This window comes from Lissotriton vulgaris, chromosome 3_1 (assembly GCF_964263255.1).
Source record: "Lissotriton vulgaris chromosome 3_1, aLisVul1.2, whole genome shotgun sequence".
NCBI classification, from domain to species: domain Eukaryota; kingdom Metazoa; phylum Chordata; class Amphibia; order Caudata; family Salamandridae; genus Lissotriton; species Lissotriton vulgaris.
Genome location: NC_141689.1, coordinates 1,609,300,843 through 1,609,324,819, shown reverse-complemented (window position 1 = coordinate 1,609,324,819; position 23,977 = coordinate 1,609,300,843). Strand labels below are relative to the sequence as shown.

The following is a 23,977-nucleotide window of genomic DNA, read 5'->3' as shown; positions in this document are numbered from 1 at the left end:
TTCTGAATATTTTCATAATTTGACTTAGACTTTTTGTAAAACGAAAATGTTTTTTGCAATTTTGCTATGAGAAAATGGTGTTTTGTTGCATTATTTATTGCGACGTCTTCTCTAAAAAGAAACTTTTCAACTTCATCAAGAGTGCCCTCCTGCTTTGAGACCCTCCCAGACGCGCAGGCACTCACCGTCTGTCGGCGCCGGTAGGTGAAGTTCTTCCACAGCAGCAGACCCAGCTGGGTCCCGAAGGCCATGGCGTTCCCCCGAGCCCCGGCGGCTCTCCCTGGGCGGCGGTGGCGGCGGCAGGAGCAGCGGCAAGCGGGCGCGGAGGTTGCTCATTAACTGGAGAGAGAGAGAGAGAGGATGAGACTGCCGTCGTCACCGGCTTTTGAAGGAATGCCAAGTGCACTATCTGTCCACAGACACAACGATTAACCCAAGCGCCCCGGCGAGCACTCCCGGCCCCCCCCCCCCCCCCCCCCCCCCCCCCCTGCGCGTTTAACCACTTCCGACCCGCTGTCAAGGACCAGTGGCCTCCCGGCCTCACGCCGTGCACACCGGAGGGGCGGAGGAAAAGTTATTTTGCCAAAGTCTCAAGTTGCCTGAGCACCCCACCGCATCTTTACTTAGTTACCTTTCACCCACTGCGCCGTGTCTCCCTCCCCCACTTACTCATGAGGAGACACGGACTGAGCGGAGAGGGGCGAAGAGGGGCAGAGGGAGAGAGCAGTGGACAGGAAACAAGAGTGAGGAGGAGAATTACAGGAAGGGAGAAACATATACAGATGGGGGTAAGTCAAAGAGACAAAGAGAGAAAAGGGTCAGTGAACGAAAGGAAGTGACCCGCACAAAGGGAGAGACCAGGAGCGAGGCAAAGAGAGTAGACGATAGAAAATTGAGAGAGTCAGGGAGAAAGAGAATGGGAAGAAATGGAAAGAGATGAGAGGGGTGTCAGAGAATGAGAGGACTGAAAGGGGGAAAGAATGCAGGGATTGAGAGAATTACAAAAATGCAGACATTCTCGGGAAAGAGACTTTAATAGGAGACACGAAGAAAGGGGTGGCAATAACAGGTAAACGTTAGAGAAATTGACATTGTTAAAAACAAAAATAGTAGAAAACCCATGATTTTGGGAGAGGGAAGAAAACGAGAACTGAGCTAGATGTGAGAGACCAAACGAGACTAAAATTTAAAAATAAGCAGGTGTACAGCTAGGCAGACAACGACAGCAACAGATAAAAAGAAAAACAAAGCCATAGAGGCAGGTAAAAAGAAGATATACAGCCAGACAATTAGATTGGCAGGCCCACAGAGGGAACACTGACAGACAGACAATGTATGGAAAGATAGCTTGATGGACAGACAGACAGACAGACAGACAGACAGACAGACAGACAGACAGACAGACAGACAGACAGACAGACAGACAGACAGACAGACAGACAGATAGATAGATAGATAGATAGATAGATAGATAGATAGATAGATAGATAGATAGATAGATAGATAGATAGATAGATAGATAGATAGATGGCAAAATGTCATGAGATGACCACACACTCCCTTCATACATCAGATTACTGTGCCCATGCTGACTGAGATCATTTTGCTGTGCTCCCCACATGCATCATTTAAAGGCCGCTGCAGCTTCCTATCAATCAAGAAGAGCGACCCTCAGAGTCCAACAACGCAATTGCGTCACCAGTACAGGTAAAACCTCACAGGTTATGGTGAAGGCAAGTTGACACCAAGCTGCAAAGCTATAGGGCTTTCTACAGCGGGTCCCAAGATCCATTCCAGGCGAGGCTGGCGTCTAGCATGGGCAACTAGAACCGACCACCATGAACAAGGAGGGTGAAACAGGGCCCGCTCTCTGCCATAGGCCAGCACAGCTATGGAGTCCACTGTGACTGGTGTCCGGGCGGAACAAAACCATCTCAAGGTAGAAGACAGACTTCCAAGCACCATATGCAGAAATGCACCTTCAAAGCGGTAACTTCACAAATGAGACAAACTAACAGAGGATCTGCATCCTCCTGAGCGGGAACAAGCGGAGGCAGAAAAGGCGTCAGAATACCTGCTCCCAGTGATGTCATCTCACACCCAGGCTATATGTAAAACTATAATGCAAACCTATGCAGTGCAGAGCTTTGACAATACTTGGAAAGGAACAAACAAGCCATGTCAATAAGTGATTAATACATTAAAGAAAATTGGATTGAAAAATATGTACAACGTCAGAAGGCTGCATTGATGAATATAAAAACTGCTGGTGTCCCATTAAAGTTTCATGACACATTTCAGGTGAATTCATACATATGTTAGATAATAACACAACCAATAAAAAAAAGATCTAAATCTTCATTCAGAAATTAAATGAATGCCGTTTAACAGTGATGATATAAACTGTTGTTGATATTTTGAGATGTCCTAAATAACAGAGTAAGAAAAGCAAATATGTGACCCCTACCAGGTGCAGCAGCTGTCCGTCCTTTCAAATGCTAATCAGTACACTTCGACTCGTTTTCTCTCTCTGAGTTGTTTTTCAGAAGCTCAAGGTGCGGCAGACAGGGAGACACCTGTATCCATGGCCGGGCCCACTCCTCCAGCCTCTCACGCCTCCAAAAGGTACATGTCGGGACAGGGCCTCAGCACGTCCACTTACCACCTACTCATACCTTCAGAAACAGCAGCTCTGGCACCAGACACCCCGCTCCCCAACCAACAACACTGGCTCTGACTGTATGCGAGAGTGCGCCCAGCAGGTCTGAACACGAACACACAGTACACGGGCACACAGAGCCCTGCGGCGGACATGCAGGTGTAGAGACACATGATCCATTGCTTAACCCCTTTACTGTCGGACCAGCAGAGCCGAACTGATTGATCTTGGGCAAATTATTTTACTTCCTTTTGCCTCGGCCCCTGTATCTGCAGGGAAGGAGTGTGTGGAGGCATTCTAAACTATTATGTATGCTTTAACATGATCTTTTTTTAAAAGTCTCTACAGAGTCCCTGTAAGCAGAACATAAGCGCGCCTCTTGCAGGTTTCATCTTTGCGGCACTTGAGCACCAGGGTAAACACCCATGCAGAGCATACTCTGCGCAAGAAGATTTGCCAGTGAAGCCAAACCTAAGAAATAGTACATACAGCTATCTAACCTACTCACACTCCCCAGATCGCATGAGCAGTATAGGCCTCTTCTGGGCCTGGACTCTCAAGCCTGATAAAAACTCGCTTGTTTGCAATGCTATCTCATTTCCTGCAGTGTGCGCTTTAGCGAACAAGGCCAGAAGCGGGCAACCAACGATGAGCTGCACTCAATGCTGTAGCAGAGATAACCCCAACTATTTACGCTCAGCGTTGGACTGGCCACTATGTTCGAACACTTTAAAACCTGCAAAGGGCTCCTCTGAAATCTTCTCTGAATGGCTTTCTTTTTGGTGACTTCAGACCAATGTGTTGCTGTTTGGCACCATACAAATACTGCTGATGTAACATAACACAACAAACACACCACGAAACCCAAGACCTCCCACCGAATATACAACGTTACATGGCGGTGTTCACATCGCGATACATTTACAACGCAGGCATTACAACGCAAGTCGTTACAGCGACTTGCACTGGAGGACGCTGGACTTAGGCCTAGAATGATTTACTATTCCAACTCCAGCCTACGTTACAGTAGGGAAGGTGTTGGAATAGTAAATCAAACTATTCCTTACCTTAGAGCACCATCCATCGCAAGTCATTGTAATGACTTGCATTGTAATGCCCGCGTTGTAAAGGTATTGCGGTGTGAAGATCGCGATGTAACCGATGTTTACCCCACACAACATATCATAGAACTTAATATAATTCAAAAAGTATAACATGAATTCAATAAGAGGCATCTTTGGGTGGATGTTCATGCTCCTTGTTAGCCGCCATTGACTGATAGGGTAGAGCTGCTGCCTATACTTGGCCAGAAACCCTGTGGGTGTTAACTGCCCCCCAGGTGAGCATAGCCTGCTCCACAGTGGCTGCTTCTGATACAGTGTTAACCCCGACAGGTGAACAACAGTGACCTCTTGTATGTCTCCATGGCCTACCTCAGCAACCTGCACAAAAGCATTGCCAATTGAAGGCACCATCCGCACAAATGTAAGATGTGCAACCGTGGCGACGAGAGACCCAGAGACTAAGAAACACCATGTCAACACACTCTTTGACCGTGCGTACATAAGCAAGCATGGTCAACAAACCAGCACAGAAGGACAAACACCCAGTGGCAAAAGTGCAAACACGGCTGATTCTTGGAATCTGCATTTGCCGGATCATGAAAGCCGGCCACAAAGTACACAGTAGAGTTAATTTCTGTAATTCCACAAGGGGGATCTTTTGTCAGGATAAATCACATATAATTAGGTGTATTTAGACACTACCATTGTGTCATAAACCCCTCCATTAGTCAAGTAACGTTAAATATACTACATTGACAGCCACAAAGGGAGTTCGAAACATGGGGTTAACTTCATTGTTTAAACAGCTGTTACAAGTGTGCAATGACACACTTGGAGCACAAGAGGATTAAGCTACAAGTGTCACTATTAGCAGCTCATTCACTTACAGTTTGTATAAGGCAATTACAAACCACAGAAAACACTTGTGTAGCCCCTTCGGTGCTTCCCAGCCTTCCCCCGACAGGGTCCATACACCTTCAGGCACCCTAGGCTATGAGGTGAATGACGGAAATTCGAAAAGCATAATTCTGTCAACAGGGTGGTGGAAGGGAGGGGAGAGGGTGGATAAAGGGAAGGCGAGAGGAGGAATGGAGGAGATGCTATGACCGGTATCGCTCTTCACTTGCACAAGTAGGTTTAGGGATTCCATCTGCCTTGTCGGAAACCTTTTCACCATTTATTCACCATGATTGTTAACTCCCTGGTTTTTTTTATACAATTCGTGTGTTTTTTGTTGCCAGTTAGCATTTCTACTAGAAATGCTGTTTAAAGTATTGCAGTGCTTAATTTGTGCAGACGGCTACAGGTGGTAGGAGCCAGTAACTCATCTTCCGAGAAGGTTATTTATTTGTCCTCATCAGACTTTGACCTAGGCAGAAGAGAGAGAAAGAAAGAAAAATTGGGACAAAAGAGAAAGCAGAGTTGAAAAGGAGCCATCAAGAGTGAGAAAGGGAAGGTAGTGTAGGACCAAATAAGCCAAAACTGGTCTCGAGTTGCTTTTGTTCCCATTCAGATGGGACCTGGTTTGGGAGTTCGCGCTGGACGGCTTCCAGTAGGGAAGGACTAAGGCTCATTTGCATTTGACTGGTTCCTGTCTGAGAAGGCCTGGTGGGCCAAAAACAATGTACTAAGATGTGGCCCACGAGCATTTACCAGTGGCTGAGATTTAGTCTCACATTCCACCAATCATTTTTCATAGCCTCATTTATTAATCAATGGCAAACGTGTCTGGTGACTTCATTAAGATGTTCCCTCTGTGGCAAGTCGTGATTGCCACCTCCGAAACTCTGGTACCAGGTAACTGGCTCGGCCTGACACAAAGCATCCAGAGAGGTGAGTAGCATTGGAGCACTTCTTTGCACCCCAGTGATTTATTTATGTTTTTTTATCGTGTGGATACCACTGAGAAGCCAATTCCAAGTATGATGGAAAGATAGGTTACATTAGGTATCAGGAAGTGATCAGATCATGTCAGGCCCATACATGGTCAGGTAAAAGGACCTGTTCTTTGCAGTGCATTTGTTTAGGTGAGCTGCGTGGAACAGAAAGAGATAAAAAGCCACAAGCAACTTGGAAAAGGGGGGATTTAGTCCTGGTTGTGCCTTCTGGTTCTGTGTGGAGATGTAGGGAGAGGAACCTGCAGAGGATGGGCCCTGTGTACCGAGGGATCTTTATCTAGCCTGCTTTCTCTTCATGGGAAGGGGGCTCCATTTATCTGTGGAGGCCACCAGTCGGGAACTGCTCAATCTCTGAAGCTACTGACCACAGGCTTTTACAAGGGCTTCTAAATCCAGCCAGGGTTACACATTGCATGTCATCTGCCAGCTCAGAGACCTCTTCACGGAAGACAGGAATCAATTTCCTTCACTTCATTTTAACAGCACTAATGGTTTGCTCCACAACAGACCATAGAACCAAAATGGCTTTCACCTTCAATTACAGGATGGAGATGGTGACTCAGACACACTTACAGACAGAAGAAGAAGTCTACTGGCAGATGATTCAAGGAGAATCCCAAAATGAACTGCTGTGCATTTCAAGAAAGTCTCAGACGAGTGTTAGGCACAGGGCTGGATGAGTGAAGAATAAAAATAAAAAAGAACAAGCATTACAATAACTTCACTGAAGTGCCCCCTTGGGTCTAAACTGTGGAAAAAAGTCAGCAAATGTAGCATCTAATTGTAAAGAGGAGGCAGGAAATTGAGTAAAGAATGGAAGGAGGGGGCTGGCGGTTCATGCCTGCCAAGACTTTATATGTTTCAGTCTCCAATTATGTAATCCTGTATAGGAGTTCTGCTGCAGATCTAGAAAGAGAAGCTAGGAAGGGGTGGGTCTTCTTTCAATTTAGGCAAAAAAGCACTCTGCTAAACCAAGGGTCGGGTAGGGCATTAACATACAAAATGCATTATTTTGATGTGGCGGAGGAAATTGCCCTCTTTCTACTTTTTATTGAGCACAGCATTTGACATCTGATATTTTTAAATAGTTTTTAGCTATGTGTGTTATTTGCTGTTAAGAGGTCAAGTCAGAAACACTTTATTCGATTGTTTTAAAATCATAAAAGTATGCTACAGGGCCATATTCAATCATACACACAAATTTTTTTTAAAAACAAGGTTAAAAAGGTTAAAAAGTTAATTACACATGACAAATTCATATAAAAATCATCTTTACAAACGTATTTACAATGATCACAACGGTATTCAGGTTATAAGAAAAACAGTACAAAAGACTAGGAAATTGTTACGTTTTTGGGTACGGGAAATGCTAGCCGCCTAGGGTAAAGTGCAAAATGTGCCGCTCAAGCATTCATAATTTGTACAGCTCTGGGTTACATAAACAAAGGTCATTTATTCAGTGCAGGCATTTTTAGGTTGCGTTAGTTATTTGGTTTTAGTCTAGCTCGCTTTGACCGGATAGACATAGTCAGAAAATTTGCTACCCCGTACATTACTACTGTATTTTCCATAAGTTGTAAGAACAATAGGGCTGGTTTGACCTGCACGAAGCCTCTCAGAATTGGTTTAATATATCTTTCCCTTCCATTTTTATAGAAGGGACAGAAGAACAAGAAGTGTAATATGTCCTGATCTGAGAAGTGGTCACATTTGCAGGGAGCATTTTCCTGAGGCTTACACCATTTTTCAAATTCACCTAACAAAAAATGTGCTTGATTGAACCGAAATTTGATGAGGACCCACCTGTGAAAAGGTTTATTAACTATCATTAAATAGGATTGCATAGATAGTGAAGCAATCGTCATGTAATGGGCCCTAACAGTTGGTTTTACAATTTCGATAGCCTCTCGCTCTGCTACCTTTTTCTCAATATAGTTTTTCTTTACCCAGTCAATGTCCTCTCTCACAATGCTCTCAGGGTATGTATATAACTCTGGGCGACCTAAATAATCTGCTGTAGTTTTAATGTATTTTAACCACCCGATCTTCACCACGTTTTCTCTCCCCATGCAGTCCCTAATAATCATATGGTTTAAGATTAAAGCTGGATTAAGCCATATCCTAATCCATGACAGTAGTGGGGCCAGGGTCAAGGAGTCCTCAATGTACCCTATCCCTAGTTCCAAATGTACGGGAAAGGCTGGGGTGGATTTTGGGAGGCCCAGAAGGGATCGCAAAAATAAATTTTCTTCCCTTTGGATATGGTCCAGATTTTTATAACCCCATATCATTGCACCATACCTTGCAATGGACAGTGTTTTTGCCTTATAAATTGCTAGTATAGCCTCAGGTGGCTTACCACCCAACCTTTTAGCAAAGCCTAGGATGGCGGCAGCCGATCTTTTTACTGCCACAGCCTTACTTTTAATTTGTGGAGCCCATGTCCCGTTCTCATCGAACACCACACCTAGGTAGGTAAAAACTTTTACTTTAGATAGAACTGAACCATTACAGGTAAGGGTTTTCATGCCATTTTTGCGACTACCTACAGCCATAACGTGGGATTTCTCAATATTGACTGCTAGATCTAAGCCTTGCATAAAAGCCCCAAAAGAATTTAAAAGGAGTTGTAAACCATTTGGGGTCCTAGCCAACAATACCGAGTCGTCGGCATAAAGTAGGACAGGCATTAAAGAATCACCCATGCGCGGTACATCAATGGAGGCCTTTTCCAGGGTCTTGCCCAGAGAATTAATATAAAGTGAGAAGAGGATTGGTGCTAAAATGCAACCTTGGCGCACCCCTCTTCCTGATTTGAAAAAGGCAGTGCAATTTCCCTCTTGTGACATACGTACAGTTGCCCTCAAATCACTATGCAATTGTGCCAAAAAATGCACCAGTGCCTGGTCTAACCCCAACTCCAAAAGTATTGTCCACAGCTTTGACCTATTTGCTAGGTCAAAATCTGTGGACAAATCCATAAAGGCCAAGTATACCATACCCTTGGATGCCACAGTGTATTTACCCAGGGTAAGAAGTAAATTAAGGCACTGATCCTCTGTGCCTCTCCCGGCATGAAACCCATACTGAGCTTCACACAAGATGTTATTGTTTGTCGCCCAGGTTGAAATTCGTTCTAAAATAACTTTGCCCAAAATCTAAAAAGAAGAATCTAACAAAGAAATGGGTCTGTAGCATCTAGGGTCTCCCCTTTGACCCTTCTTAAAAATGGGGATTATGACAGACTGCGACCAGGTATTTGGTGCCCCCATACCCTTTAAGCTAATGACATTGAAAACATTGGTGAGAACAACTGCCCACATACTCGAATTTGATTTAAACATGTCGGCAGGGACGCCGTCAGGGCCAGGGGCCTTCTTGCCTGCTGTGTCCTCTATTGCCTTCTGCACCTCTTTGATGGTAAAGCTGGCCAAAACCTCTTCTGTTTGAAACATAGTTGGATCTAAGGGGTCTGGGGCAATGTTGCTACCATAGATGTTTTGAAAGTGCTCCAACCAATCTCGTTCCGCAATGTTCACTTCTAACGGTGCATTTTCAATCCCGCTAAATAAGGGGGTATTAACAATTTTCCAAAATTTGGCACTGTCCTTCAGAGTGGCTTTGTCATATAAATCTTCCCATGCATTTTTTTTAATTTCGTTTTTACGTCTTTGGATGTTTGCCTTATACTCTTGCCTTTTACTGGCAACTTCCATCTTATCACGTGGGGTCTTATTTAGAGCTTTATGTAATTCCCTATGGGATTTGGAGCATTCTTTGTCGAACCAACCCATGACCCTTTTCTCCTTCTTTCTTGTACTACTTTTGAGGTCATTTGATACTTGGCAACACATTTTTTCAAATGACTGGATTATATTCCCCTCATATCTTGTTGGGTCCATACAGATATTAATTTCTTCGCCCATCTTAAGGTTAAGAGAGTGGAGAAAGTCCTCTGGGACGATGTCACTCCATTTAACCCGTCTCCCCTGGTCTTTAACTTTCAAGTCATTATTTCCTACTGAGATCATATCAATATTGTTTACTTTAGCAAATAAGGACAAATTGCTGTTATCAATTTCTAGTATAACCGGATTATGATCACTGAATGTCGTCTGTACGGCGTTATAAAACAAAACATTTTGTAACATGCCTGGTGAAATAAAAATGTAATCAATTATTGTATTACTATCCCTAGCACTATAGGTAGGCACCCGTTCCTTTCTGTCACAGAACTCTGGTTCATATAAATCATTTTCTAGCAGAAGTTCTTCTAGGGCCAACCCCTTCTCTGAGTGCTCAAAATGTGATAATTGTGGCATGTCAACGCTAATTGTATCATTAACCTGACAGTTCTGTTGGCATAAATGAGTATTAAAATCTCCCATCAGGAAAAAATATACAAAAGTGGTCTGACTCTCCCTATACCTTTTTAAAAATTCCATCAATGAATTGATATTGCCATTTAATTCTATACACTGAATACTGTTATAAAAATTAATGTAAACGCATTTATGTCTATTTGGCATTGTAACTTCAAGAGCTAAATAGTTTTGGGATGGGGAATCCAATACCTTCACAGTGCCTTTTACATTTACAGAAATCAAAAACTGCAGGCCCCCTTTATTTCGACCTGAACTTGATGTCTGGGCAGTTAAAAAATAGGAGGAATAACCATCTAGCCAGAAATCACAGTCCATATCCCACGTCTCTTGCATAGCCACCACATCACATTTTTTTAGCAAATCCAGCCATCTTATGTCGCTCCTCTTGGAGCGTAAGCCTGCGATATTCCAGCTCATCAATTTCACTCTAATATCTTTTTCAGCATTATTTGGCCTGGTATGTGGGGATGAAGGGAGGGCATCTAATGGTTTTGTAGGTGCAATGCTCTTGTCTTTAACCAATGAGGAGGAGGGTTGTGGTGAATTTATAATACAACCTGGTGAGGTTAGTCAGTCATTTTCCTCTAGATTGGAGAGGGCAGCAAACCTATTTGTTAACATAAGATCATATCTAAGTTCTCCTCCCTGTTTATAGCTGTTTCTTGGCATCATACCTGTTTTCTCTGTAGCCCATGTACTCAGGGAGGGAGTGTATCTAGATTGTGCTCGATGAAAATCCCTTCCTAGTTGGGGTTTATGCATTATAGGTGGGGGATAAAAAAATCCTAGTGGTAGTGCTCTGATCCCATCTTCCGTCACTTCAGTGGCATCCCAAAATAACCGTTGGGCCTCATGTGGTCTATTAAAATTAACGATCATACAGTCCCCTGCAAATTTTTTGGGAGTGTACCCCACCCATTTGACTCTTCTGCTTGTTTGGATGTGGTCTGATATATTTTTAGGGCCAGTGCAGTTTGCATCACACCACGTCTTGATGTTATTTAATTGAGCTATATCCGACTCACACTCTCCACTTTTCAATACTGGTACATTTACTAGGATAGCAACAAAAGGAGTTGCTTCCGGGGGAAGATGTACAGGTGGTCTTATGCGTTGGGTTCTTGGCTCTGGGGGGTTTGTGGTGGATATAGCTGGGGCTCTTGGGGTAACTACTGCCGGACGGGGGTTCCTTGTCTGATGTACCCTGGTTATGCTGGTGACTGTTTGGGAATTTGTGTTGCCCGCTAAAACTTGGGGCGGGGGAGATAGCAATTGGGGATGTGGCTCACCTATATTTCCCGTCACAGATGTTATTTGTGTGTTAGGATTGCACGGTAGCTGTGATGCAATATTTACGGAACATGAGCAAGGCTTACTGGGACCAGAAGACAAAAAAGTGTTAATCCTATCACATTTCCCCATTATGTCTGCTACACAATCCCTTAGAGTTTCAATTATATCATTTGAGATCTGCACTAATACCCCCTCAATTTTATCCACAAGTACTCCCTCCACCATTTCCTTCAGAGAGGATTCAATGGCAGTTAACGGATGTCGGGCCTTTTTATGTGGATATAATCCGTGTTTGTTTGTTCTTTGAATAACACGTTTAGTGCGTTTTAGTACATGAGGGGTTTGTACGTGTGTGCTGATGTTTTCTTGTTGTTGGGTATCTTGATTGGCATTGTCTTGGCCCTCATGAATATTAATGTTTGTTTGGCCTTGTGCATCAGTGTTAGGCAAATTTCCAATGACTATTACTGGGTCCAAGGGAACAGGGTGACTATTTACAGTGGCAGATGGTTCACTGTCCAGATTTGTCTGTTCTAATCCCAGCTCGCGTTCTTTAGCAGCAATTTCCTTGGTCAGTTTTCCCACTGCAGAGGTTAGGTAGTTCATAATGCTTTCAGAGGGAATGGCTTTGCGTGGAACTTTAGCTTTGACTAGTCCCGCATTAGCAGAGGTCTGTAATTTTCGCTTACCCATTTTGTAGTACCAAACTAATGGAGGGGGCCCGTCCCGTCCCTCTTCGTCCCTAGACGGCCACAGACGGCCCGCCCTCTGCCCGGGCTCCGCCCGGCGTCGCCCGCGCGCGTCCGCGACGCGGAGGTCGAGGCTCCGCTTTGTAGCGCCTCCGGGCGCGAAGACAGCGGTGGCAGGAAGTCCGCGCAAAGCCCACTGGGAGCTGTAGTCTCCAGCCGCTCCTGGATGGTGATGGCGGCGAGACTCACAGCGTTAGGAACCCAGGGGCTGAGGCAGAGTGCTGGCGTGTGGACAGGTAGGCTGTATGCGCTGTGTGCGCTGCTTGTGACCCCCGCTCCACCGAGGTCGAGGCTCCGCTTTGTAGCGCCTCCGGGCGCGAAGACAGCGGTGGCAGGAAGTCCGCGCAAAGCCCACTGGGAGCTGTAGTCTCCAGCCGCTCCTGGATGGTGATGGCGGCGAGACTCACAGCGTTAGGAACCCAGGGGCTGAGGCAGAGTGCTGGCGTGTGGACAGGTAGGCTGTATGCGCTGTGTGCGCTGCTTGTGACCCCCGCTCCACCGAGGTCGAGGCTCCGCTTTGTAGCGCCTCCGGGCGCGAAGACAGCGGTGGCAGGAAGTCCGCGCAAAGCCCACTGGGAGCTGTAGTCTCCAGCCGCTCCTGGATGGTGATGGCGGCGAGACTCACAGCGTTAGGAACCCAGGGGCTGAGGCAGAGTGCTGGCGTGTGGACAGGTAGGCTGTATGCGCTGTGTGCGCTGCTTGCAACCCCCGCTCCACCGCGGTCGAGGTTCCGCTTTGTAGCGCCTCCGGGCGCGAAGACAGCGGTGGCAGGAAGTCCGCGCAAAGCCCACTGGGAGCTGTAGTCTCCAGCCGCTCCTGGATGGTGATGGCGGCGAGACTCACAGCGTTAGGAACCCAGGGGCTGAGGCAGAGTGCTGGCGTGTGGACAGGTAGGCTGTATGCGCTGTGTGCGCTGCTTGTGACCCCCGCTCCACCGAGGTCGAGGCTCCGCTTTGTAGCGCCTCCGGGCGCGAAGACAGCGGTGGCAGGAAGTCCGCGCAAAGCCCACTGGGAGCTGTAGTCTCCAGCCGCTCCTGGATGGTGATGGCGGCGAGACTCACAGCGTTAGGAACCCAGGGGCTGAGGCAGAGTGCTGGCGTGTGGACAGGTAGGCTGTATGCGCTGTGTGCGCTGCTTGTGACCCCCTCGCTGTTAAGAAGGTTTCAAAGGCCAATTGTCCCAAAATATATATTTTATTACCTCCCTAATCGATTTCGATAGCCCAAATGCCAAGTCTACACCAGCGTCTCCAAGATCACAATAAAGGTCTGCATTTTTTAGCTTTTGGTGACTAAAGGTGCTCTGATACACTATGCACCCTCTGCTGTGCCCCGGAAGTAGTCGAGATGCTGTGAGACGGCAGAAATCACCCCGTCTGAAAGACAGCTTGTGGGACCTCGACTGTTGAGGTCAAACTGACGGCCATAAAAGAAAATGGGAGTTGTAAAATACAGGATCGGTTTATCAGCCCCGCACGCCCCAGTGCCCAACACCTCCTGTGCATACGAGACCCGCCAGGCGTGACTACAAAAAAAGAGGTCTCCAGCTGCCCGAGGAAGAGAGGCTGAAAAGGCAGTTTCACTCTGCGTGCCCCAGCTGGCCAGTCTGCACTGAGTACACATGTTGTGGCCTTCAGAAAATCTCTCTGCAAATAACGCCCAGTGTTTGTTTTTTTGCCCAACAGCCTTTGCCCCAGACATAGAGAGGGGTGGGGGGTGCTAGAGAGAGAGGGAGAATGTCGTTTAAGCTCCTAACCTGCCCCTGGCATATAAAAACAATCAGGATGCAAATTAAATTGGCAGGTACTGTTAGGTCCCGAGTACCTGCACTTCTTTAATTTGATAGTGAAAGCACCTCCACTTCTCAGCACTGCTGCAATACTTTGGCTTTGACAGTGCCAGCACTTCTAGATAGCTGACAGATACTCTCTGGGTAGAGAGTACCTGAACGTTTATATTTCCATTCAAAGTTCTGCAATAAATCCTTGCCCACATGCAATAAGTAATTGACTGCAAACCCAAACATGAGTTAGCTCTGAAAAAAGTGTTATTATATCTCCTATCCAAGTGACAAGACTGCAGGATCCATGCAGCTCTCTGACGAAGGCACACAGCCCGTAGGCGCATATATTACGGGATCATTTTCCCAATATTCAGCAAATGCATGTGTTGATAAACAAAACTAGTGAGAAAACAATTAAATAATATAAAAAGCACACTCTAGAGCACAAAATGGAGCAGCATTGAGATCAGAGTGCAACTCTGGAGGCCACATGTCCGCCCAGATAAGAAAGTTTAGTGGTTGCCCACTGACAAGTTTCCGAAATAGCACCACCGCCTCTTTGTAATTTAATAACAAACAGATACAGGAAATACACACTACTATTGAACAACAAAATATCTAGTACTATAAAACAGCGGAAGGAAATTAGGACAACTAGAAGAACAAAATGAAAAAAAGGAAGAAAGGACTCAGCAAATTTTAACATATATCCAAGAACTTGGCAAAAGACAACATCTACCCACCCCCCCCCCCGCCCCCAACCTGGATTGGGGATTTAATGTAGTGTATTGCTCAATCAACTCTTCATGTACATATAAAAGGAACTATGAAGGAAGTATTAAAAGTCCTCTTGGAAATAAAACATAAAAGGCTGGCACTGTTTGAGTGGAAGAATACTCTTAGAACTACAGGGCGTGACTGGAGTGGGAGTGAGTAATTCTATAAGTATATTTTTTCTTGGAAAGGGTGCTGAATGGTGTATGAACCTCTCAGCATTATCGGTTAATGGTAAAAACATTTTAAAACAGCCTACATTAGATCATGAGGAACAATGGTACCAAACAAGGATTAGGGTGGGGCCAAGTTAGGCCTGTGAGTCAGGAGCAAGAAGAGAATTGGCCAAAGTACAGGGCTCTGGAAGCCCTTACGTACCTCTATGTCTCAGAGTAGGCCCTTGATGTACAGGCCGCACGAGGCCAAAACCTAAAACGGATTTGATCGGAACCTGGAAAATGCAAACATAACCTACACCAACCACGCTGCCGTACGTTCTTGTATTTATTAAAGCAATGAATACAAACTTTTCATAGGTGTTGTTAGTCTAACTCTTGATCAAATCCATGCTTTGACACCAGCCAGCAAAGCCAAAGCCCCCTGCTTATTGGTCATTGTCTAACCATGTGTTGGACCAATCACAGCTCTTGACTCTTACACATAACTTGTTGATTACTTTTGCAAAATGGTCTGCACCCCAGCGCTGCCACTGTATGACAGGCATAGCCCTTGAAGCGCAACGTTGATAATCAAGGCAAAGTAATGAACAGTGACAGCTCGCACGGCTGCCAACGTGGGCTGATATGGTCATTTACACCATTTAGGATTTCACACCCTTTCCTCAAGATGTGTTTTCATTATTGTAACATTTTGTTCAGATTTCACTATTACAGAACATCCTGCAAAAATATGAGATATGGCATGCCTGTGGTTTGTGCTGATTACTTACTTTAAGGCCGCTCTGCGCTGTCACCGGTTGCGCTAAAGGGTTGGGCCAGAATAAGACCTTCTTATCATTGGTTTGCAGTACCTAGTTTCACCCAAGACCAGCATCGCCTATCAAAATGAAACAGAAGGGCCAACAAAAGCCTGCACTCGACAACCATGAAAAACCCTTAAAATACACTGCAGCCCCCTTCGTACAAAACACCAAGAAGGGACAGCGAAAGGATACAACGTAGACAGACAGGCTCCTAAACAGTCAGTATCGTGAACTTCCGGCCGCTTGATGCATTAGAGAAGGATTTTTCAAACCTGTCATTGACGAGCCCACATTTCACTTAGTAGCCCTGGGTCGATGGTCCCACTCCCGCCCTATGACAAATTACTAAATGGATTCTGAGATATTACGGACCCCATCAGGGGACCCCATGGCAGTAGTCTGCTCAACAGCATGAAGATTACGACGTCATGCTCGCAACCTCACAAATATTTATGGTCTCTTAAAGCCTTCAAGTTTTTTTTTTTAACATTTTGTTGGCAAATTGTATTTTCACATTCATATTATCAATTCGTTTTCCCGCCACGTGTGTATTGTTATTCTCACCCGCGTTAAACAGTTCAGTATTTTCTATTTTTCTTTTCATTTTGCTTTATTCTATGTCCCTCTGAAATTCTGTGGCGTAAGGTGTTTCGGGTTCTTGTAAAGAAGATATTTTCTTTCTCTAATGAGGAGACCTATGAAATGAAATGTAATGTGTGGTAACTGTGTGCACAAGATATGTACCTGTATAGTTTGTCAGGGTGCGCACTCTGTGTGTCATGTATGTGCACGGTGTGTTTCCAGTTGTGCCTGTGCATGTTCACAATCCGCGGGATGCATTTGGACTAAGTTAGCATGACTCTAAGCCGCGCATGTTGTACAGAACTGCCTTTGTCACCCCCAGCTTGCGGCTGCGTTCAGACGTGAGACACGTTACCCTAACAGACCTTTGCCCCTTTGAGTGCCAGGCTGTCTCAAAGTGCAGGCGGTTCAGAACGTGCTCTCCCTGCACGTCCCGCACACAGCCCCACACACTCAAGCGTTCTTTTCTTCAACAAACAAAACATCCCAGGTGGAAGGGAGGCCCGTCTGTCTGAGAGGCAGGGGCCACTGACAGGCTCCAGCCCGGGCCCCGTGGAACCCTGGGCGACCCTGAGTGTCCGCGGGTAGCCACTCGCCCTCTGACCCCAGCCAGAGCTTCGTTCTGGTTCGGTGGTCCAGAGGAGAAGCACAAGACCAGATGGAGCCCAGTTGGTCTTTGACGGAGCTGGAAAATTATATTTCTGCAGCTGCCGTCCTTTCTCCCCCGTTTCCGCGGTTCGGTTTGTTCAGTAAATACACCACATCCCTGTGTGCTAGGGTGACCAGAATTTTAAAGCCAAAAAAAAGGGACATTTCCCAAAAATAGAAGAAGGACTACAATTTTACTTCAACAGAGAGCACAGATTGACAGTGCTCCTTAGCAGAGAATTACAAAAGAGACAGTAAGGGGCAGATTTACAAGCCCCTTGCGCTCTTTTACGCCGCAGTTGCGTCACTTTTGTGACGCAGTGGTGGCGCAAAAGATGCGCCATGCTGCAGGGTATTTACGACGTGACACATCTGGGGGATGCGTCACATTGTAAAGCCCTGCGCCAGAATTAGGCGTTCCTGCGCAGGGGGAGGTGGGGGGGGGGGGCGTTCCGGCGCAGGAACGCCTTCCAAAAGTGGCTGAGTGAAATCTACAAGATTTCACTCAGTCACTTTTGAGCCCATTCTGCGTCAAAACCCTGCGCCTGCTTGAAGCAGGCGTATGGACTGACGCAGCATTGTACAGATAGGCCCCCCCAGAGCATTGCTGGAGCTGCGTCGCACTTGCATAACGCATCTGTGCTGTTTTTGCCCCATGGTGCGCCGGAGGTGGTGATGGACGGAGCATCTGAACCAATCAAACACTCACACCCAGTCAACAGATCGGGGTTTAATCCATCACCTTTCTTTAGCCCACTCTGCCCACTCTGCCACCTCAGTCTGACTCTGTGCCTCATGGGAACAGTCCAGCCCGAACTGCCAAGCCATGCCTTCCCTGGACCGGAAACAAGCTTCCTAGGACCGTATTCTGGCATTACAGCTGTCTTTAGCCAGGCTTGCTTGAATCCAGTGGCAAAGTGAGCAAGGGACTCACGTCTGAGCATACCCTGCCAACTTATGGCGAACAAAGCGGTACAAAAGGGGTGGTGCTGGACGGAGCATCAGAACCAATCAAACACTCACACCCAGTCAACAGATCTGGGTTTAATCCATCACCGTTATTTAGCCCACTCTGCCACCCCAGTTCAGACATGGCCATATGCAAATCAGTCTGACCATGTGCCTCATGGGAACAGTCCAGCCCGAACTGCCAAAGCCATGTAGGTGAGTCAGTTTGCAAAGGTACACAATACAGGTTTATTAATTCGTTACACTATCCCATTCATTCACCTCCTGCTCTTGTACATAGGTTCCACAAACTGCCCTTTTCTCAGGTTAATGTTGGATTGAACTTCCAGCACGGGAGAGCTGGTGAGAAGTGACAGGGAGGGGACATTGCACAAATGTAACACTCACTCAGAAAACAACAAAATAGACAATGACTGTAAAGTAGAGGTGGGCGCGACACTAAATTAACAGGGAGAGCCGAACCAGAGCCGAGCCAAAGGTGGGCTCTGGCTCTAAGAGCCCGTTCAGGAGCTGAGCCCTGAAAATAGTAGTCACGTACGTCACGAAAAAAACATCATGTTGGAAATAGAATGTGACAAGGTGTCGTCACAATTAAAGAACGTGTATTCCTTTAACACCAGGAAGCTTTTCACATTAGTACACCAGACTGTTGGAAGAGCATTTATTGAAAGTGAGAGTTGAAAAGATGAACTGAGAAACATTCCTTCCCCTGTCCTGATGACAATGCAATTAGTGAAGGAGGAGACAAGTCATTTGCCAAGTGTACCCTATATATAGCCTAGCCTCTAACCATTGCTGGAGCAATGTTATAGTATATTAAACAAACACAAGAGAGGTTTTTGTACTACGCACGTATTTGAAGGTGTTCATTCTCATATGTGATAATGAACAAATAGGAAACTCAGTGAAATTAAGCATTTGCCTAGGATTACACAAATTAGTCAAGCAGGGAAACTGGTACTGACCCAAATTTTCCACTTTGACTCTGTGCAATTCGATTACTAGATGGTATCTTTTTTCTGGCACCAAATGTTAATGCTTTGCCTGTTATTCTTGGAAGATGAGATTAGAGTTTAGGGAACAGGCAGAACCCACATTTAATTTTTGGGCAGTTTTATATGACACAGGACATACTCAAGGGGCCTGATTCACAGAACTAACTTAAGACAAAATCCTAAACTTACTACCACTTTGGAATTCACAGAAGGCACTTACTCATTTTGGTATTCACAGAAGGCACTTACTCATTTCGGTATTCACAGAAGGCACTTACTCATTTCGGTATTCACAGAAGTTACCGAAAGTCTTAAAGTTAGGATTTTTCTCAGTTTAGGAGTCCTAATTTTAGGACTCCTAACTTTACTACCCCTAAAAGTAGAAAAATCCTAACTTTAAGACTTTTGGTATTCACAGAAGGCATTTAAGAGTCCTAAAGTTAAGACTCCTAACTTCTGTGAATACCGAAATGAGTAAGTGCATTCTGTGAATACCAACATGGTAGTAAGTTTAGGATTTTGTCTTAAGTTAGTTCTGTGAATCGGTCTCCTAGTCATAAATGCTCTTCAAAAGAGACAAGTATTACAAAACACATTTACATTTTTTGGACTCAGCGAGACTTGCCTGGATTCACAGGATGCAGAGCCATGGTGGGGATTCAAACTGCTTCTCCATTAAACAAGGTCAGCAGTCGTAGCCGGAGGCCATTAAACAGGTCAGCAGTCGTAGCCGGAGGCCATTAAACAGGTCAGCAGTCGTGCCTCCCATGAAGAATAGGCTCGTTTTGGGCTCAAGGTTCTAAGATGACTCGAGCTGAGCCAGTGCCAGGCAACTGGCTCGAGCATGGCTTGAGCTTTCAGTGGCTCATCCACCTCTAACACAGTAGTGTCCTCAGGTGTCTACTGGCTCAGAACACATTTTCTTAAATCATTTAACTTAACAAAGAAGGGGAAGCTATATTTTTGTTTCCTAGTCCATTTGCACTAATTTGAGCCAACCTCTGTACCTATTACTCGATCAAATGCAGTGGCTGCTCTTCTGCGTTGGCGGAGGTGCGTCGCCCCACTGCTTTTAAGAAGTGCTAAGTAGAAACCTAAAATTATAATAACTTTGAGTTATTATCATTTTATGCTTGTGCTGCTTTGCGGACGGGCGGGTGGGCAGGGCTGCTCTGCCCTCATGAACAGGGCAGGGAGGAGTGGTTTGCCCACTCATAAGTGCACATGACTGTTTGGCCCGCCTCTCGGACCGCCCTAAACAGTCATGCACACTTTCCCTGTCCTGCATGCAGGCCCATTACAGCAAGCCTGGACAGCATACCCAGGCCCCTAACCCCTGGCTGAGCGCCGAACCAGGACACAGACCAATCTTAATACTGCACTGCAGCATTGTGATTGGTCAACGGGGCCTGGCTGTGCTTCCTGTTCCTCGAGTTCGACGAGTAGAGCAGGAACAAAGACGCGGGACCCGGCAGCAAGGTAAGTTTAATTTTCATATATATATTGCCTAATACCCCCGCAGAGCCCCTCCATGCCCGCACCACCACCACGAGCCATGCCGGCCACCGCTGATCAAATGATGCAATTCCAAAGAACGTCCAAATACAGACCGTGACCTGCCAAAGATTATTGCATCAGAACATTAGATAGCTTAGTGCAATACTTAGCAACGTTTGTTCTACAGATCTAAATGGTATACAATTAGTACCCCCTTTCTTTGATTGCAATAAGTGCGGCCCTCCTGCCAAGTGGTTTTTGCGCTTAAGACAGTTCCCCATAAAGCTATTATAGCTGTGAATCTGACAGCTCTTTAACCCTAGTGGTTTCATTCTTTGAGCGCCCAGCTACTCAGATTTGAACCCCATCAATCATTTACAGAAATGGCCTGGGCCAGAAAGATCTTGGAAACAGCTTAATATTTAGCAGTGCAGAAATCTATGCCTAGCATCACGCCATCACTCATCAAATACTGAGTAAAAGCTGTAAAAAAAAAAAAAAGAAAGCAAAAAAAAACCTTTAACATCAGTAGGCACTGCACGCTCACCACTAAGCACTTTCTTAGGGGCTGAACTCTTTTGGATGGTACTAGCGTGAAGCGAGCATACTCGATGCTGGATACACAATTTAACACAGGTTATCCCATAAAAATCCCTATACCTTGGGATGCTTTAAAAATAAACAGAATCTCCTTGACCTTGGGCATCATCATTTTCTACATATCCTGCAAATGTACAGTTGATGTGCAATGCTGCCTGAAGTTGGATACATTTTTAGGTCTGGTTTTAGCCAAGACCTTTAGATTTTTACTAAAATTATATGCATAATATACTTACTTATAGGGGCTTTCGGCCAGCTCTCTACAACCATTGGTCTGTTGTGTCATTCACAATTTTCCTCCTCCCAATCAACATACAGTATGGGGGAGTGGGCCAAGTCACTTCAGGACCGACAAAGCCAAAAGTCCATCGGCCAACGCCAGACCAATTGACTTTGCCAGTGCTGGTTTACATTAAGTTTAAGATTCATCCTATATTTTACTCTTATGCAAAAACAAATATCTTTCACATAAACAGACCTTGCTGAATGAAGGAAGCCTACTTTTAGAATAAAGGAGGGACTTTTTACTTTGAATACTGCTAAGTTTCAACACACAAGCAGCCCCGTCAAACTGAATTGCAGAGAGATTTGGGGTACATTCTAGTATATAGGAGAAAGGCAGCTGGACAAATTGAGGGAGGTAGTGGCTGCGCAGCGCGTTAGTTATTTGCTGTACGTGCGCTGGGTGCAATTCATTGTACTGGGCGCCTCTGATATGTACAGGTAATATCTTAGAACAGCCAGTGAATCAGCAGGCCTGCACTTCCAACAGAGAGATGTTTAAGATGTCCCCTTACCTTTGACCAGTGCTACTGTAGATAAGACCGCGAGATACATCTATCAGCCGGTGTGGGTCACAGGTAATCACTGACCCCCGGCACCAGGCCGAAGCTCACAATGACGGCTATATTCATGCTGCCAGATAATCCCAAGTGTGACAAACACCTTTTTGCAATATCTCCCAATCTGAAGCTAGGTGTATCCATGCACCTGACTTAGAAATTTCCGTGCAACCTATATAGCAATGTTCAGTATACAGCAGGTTGACGCGTGCCTTTCATTTTTCATGGTGGGTAAAACTATCACCACTTGACAAAAATAAGCACCAGTTATTTACAGTACCTTACAGCTACAAGTGGTAAATAAAACAAGTGCTGTCAAAGCTAATATTTCTGGCTTTGGCAACCGCACAATTTTTTTTAATGGTCGCTGTATCAAAATATAAAAATAAAGGAGTGGCCGGCAGCCCTGGCATTGAAGTGCACTTCTATTCATGCAAAATGCTGTCACTCACAGTACAAGGCAGCCAATGGATGAACCGGACTGACCCACTGCCTCATGCTGTATGCTTTGGTGGGCAGTTGCAGAAAGTAAGTCGCACTTGAACAGACCACTGGATGAAGGGAGCTGACCGAAAGCCACTGTATGTATGTATTAATGTAAGTATATTTTATTAGGATTTCTTCAAAAAACATGACTAGTGGAAAATCTAAAGCTTCCTGTAGGCCAAGAGCAGGTCATCTGTACCGAGGAAGCCCCATCATTTAACTCTTTAGAGTAATTTGATTTATTCATGGCTAGCATATTAATGAAGGACATAGCACCAAAAAGGTGAGATGCTGGAAGAGTAGTGTGATGGTACACAGTTGCATCCCCGAGCAGTGGAGATGATGAAGGGTTCCTGCTGAATGCTGGAGCTGGACTGCATCAGGGGGGATATGGTGAGACGCCTGAAAAAAGTGTCGGAGCAGAGAGGAGCGAGGTAAGAGCCAGGAAGTAAGAGATTTCCTACCTTTCACAACTGAGCATTAGGGAGAGTAAAGTCTCCCAGTGTTTAATAGTCACGAGACAATCAGAGACTTTATTTAGGAAGAGCGGAGTGTGGAAGGGGAAAGAACAAAATGCTTCAGTATTGACAGTGAAGCCAAAGGAAGGCTTTGCATCCCTCAGATTTCCTATTTTTGAATCATTCATTTTATGGATAGCAAGTAATGAGATTGTAATGAGGCCATAAACTTCTCAGAAATGCCTACAGTACTATAAAAATGTCAGTCTTTTATAATACCCTGACAGAACACTGATAGTTCTAAACTTTCAAAGCTAACTTAGTTGGATAAAAGCACAGCTCTTCAAATGTATATGATCTGAAGATGAAGATGACGACCTAACCTAATGATAAAACTAATGATAAGTAGTAATGTGTCTCAACTTAGCAGCACTACACGGTTATGCGCAGCAGCACACGCTACACCATGGTTGAAGCACCTCTTCCTCACCCAACATATCCCTCTGCAGGCCATACAGCACCGCATCCAACACCCTTCAAAACCCAACACTCCTGAGGTATGTAGGAAACCAATGAAATAAGGAGCATTTCACAGTCCCATCAGGGCTATGAAGATATATATAACACTGTGATCCAATCCAAGAGTAAATGCACTGTGCATCGAGACTGCGTCTACATCAGCAGAAGTAGTTTCAAAGGCGCCATTATTTGCACCGTGCACCACCACAGAAAAGCAGTTATTCCCAACTGGCACTTATAGGAAGCAAGCAGATGACCTAAGTAACCACAGCTGCAAATATGACTGCAGAGCAACCTCCTTCTTCCCCTTTCTGGTAGCTCCAGCGTCATGAAGAGGCAGCCTGAGTCAGAGGAGCTTTGGAAGCATCTGGCCACAATATGACTTGCTTTCTGCTGATTCGGTATCTCTGAAAGCAGACTGGCTGGTTGTGAAGGTAGAGTGACCGATCTCAAGGGCGAATCCAGGCAGAAAAGAAAACCAGGACATGCTCTACTATTTTCAACATGGAAAATCCATTGGATATTTAGGAGAATCCAAAATGGCACTCTTGCAAACACCATACTGAGATTACACCTCCTGGTCCAAGCCAAATATTAGAGCACTGGCAGTAAATGTAGAGTCCAGAAATGACCGGGGTAGTAAATGTTGCTTCATGCACCCACTGACCGCTGATGACATCACAGGGTTGTGTTAGAATTACAATTACTTCCCAAATGCCAGGTGCTGAAATGAGTGCCTACATTGGTATCTAAACAACTCGTAAGAGAGGGTCCGAGGGAAATGTTTAACGACAA

At 45.4% G+C, this 23,977-nt stretch overlaps 1 protein-coding gene across 1 annotated transcript in view; it reads right to left on the bottom strand.

Annotated features, from left to right (window-relative positions):
* ABCA1 (ATP binding cassette subfamily A member 1) overlaps positions 1 to 23,977 on the bottom strand; it is a 184,463-nt gene that overhangs the window by 146,982 nt on the left and 13,504 nt on the right. Inside the window, exon 2 of the mRNA XM_086962091.1 lies at positions 186 to 339. Coding sequence (XP_086818217.1) covers positions 186 to 251 — 66 coding nt within the window. The 5' untranslated portion in view covers positions 252 to 339. The remainder of the gene's footprint in view (positions 1 to 185; positions 340 to 23,977) is intronic.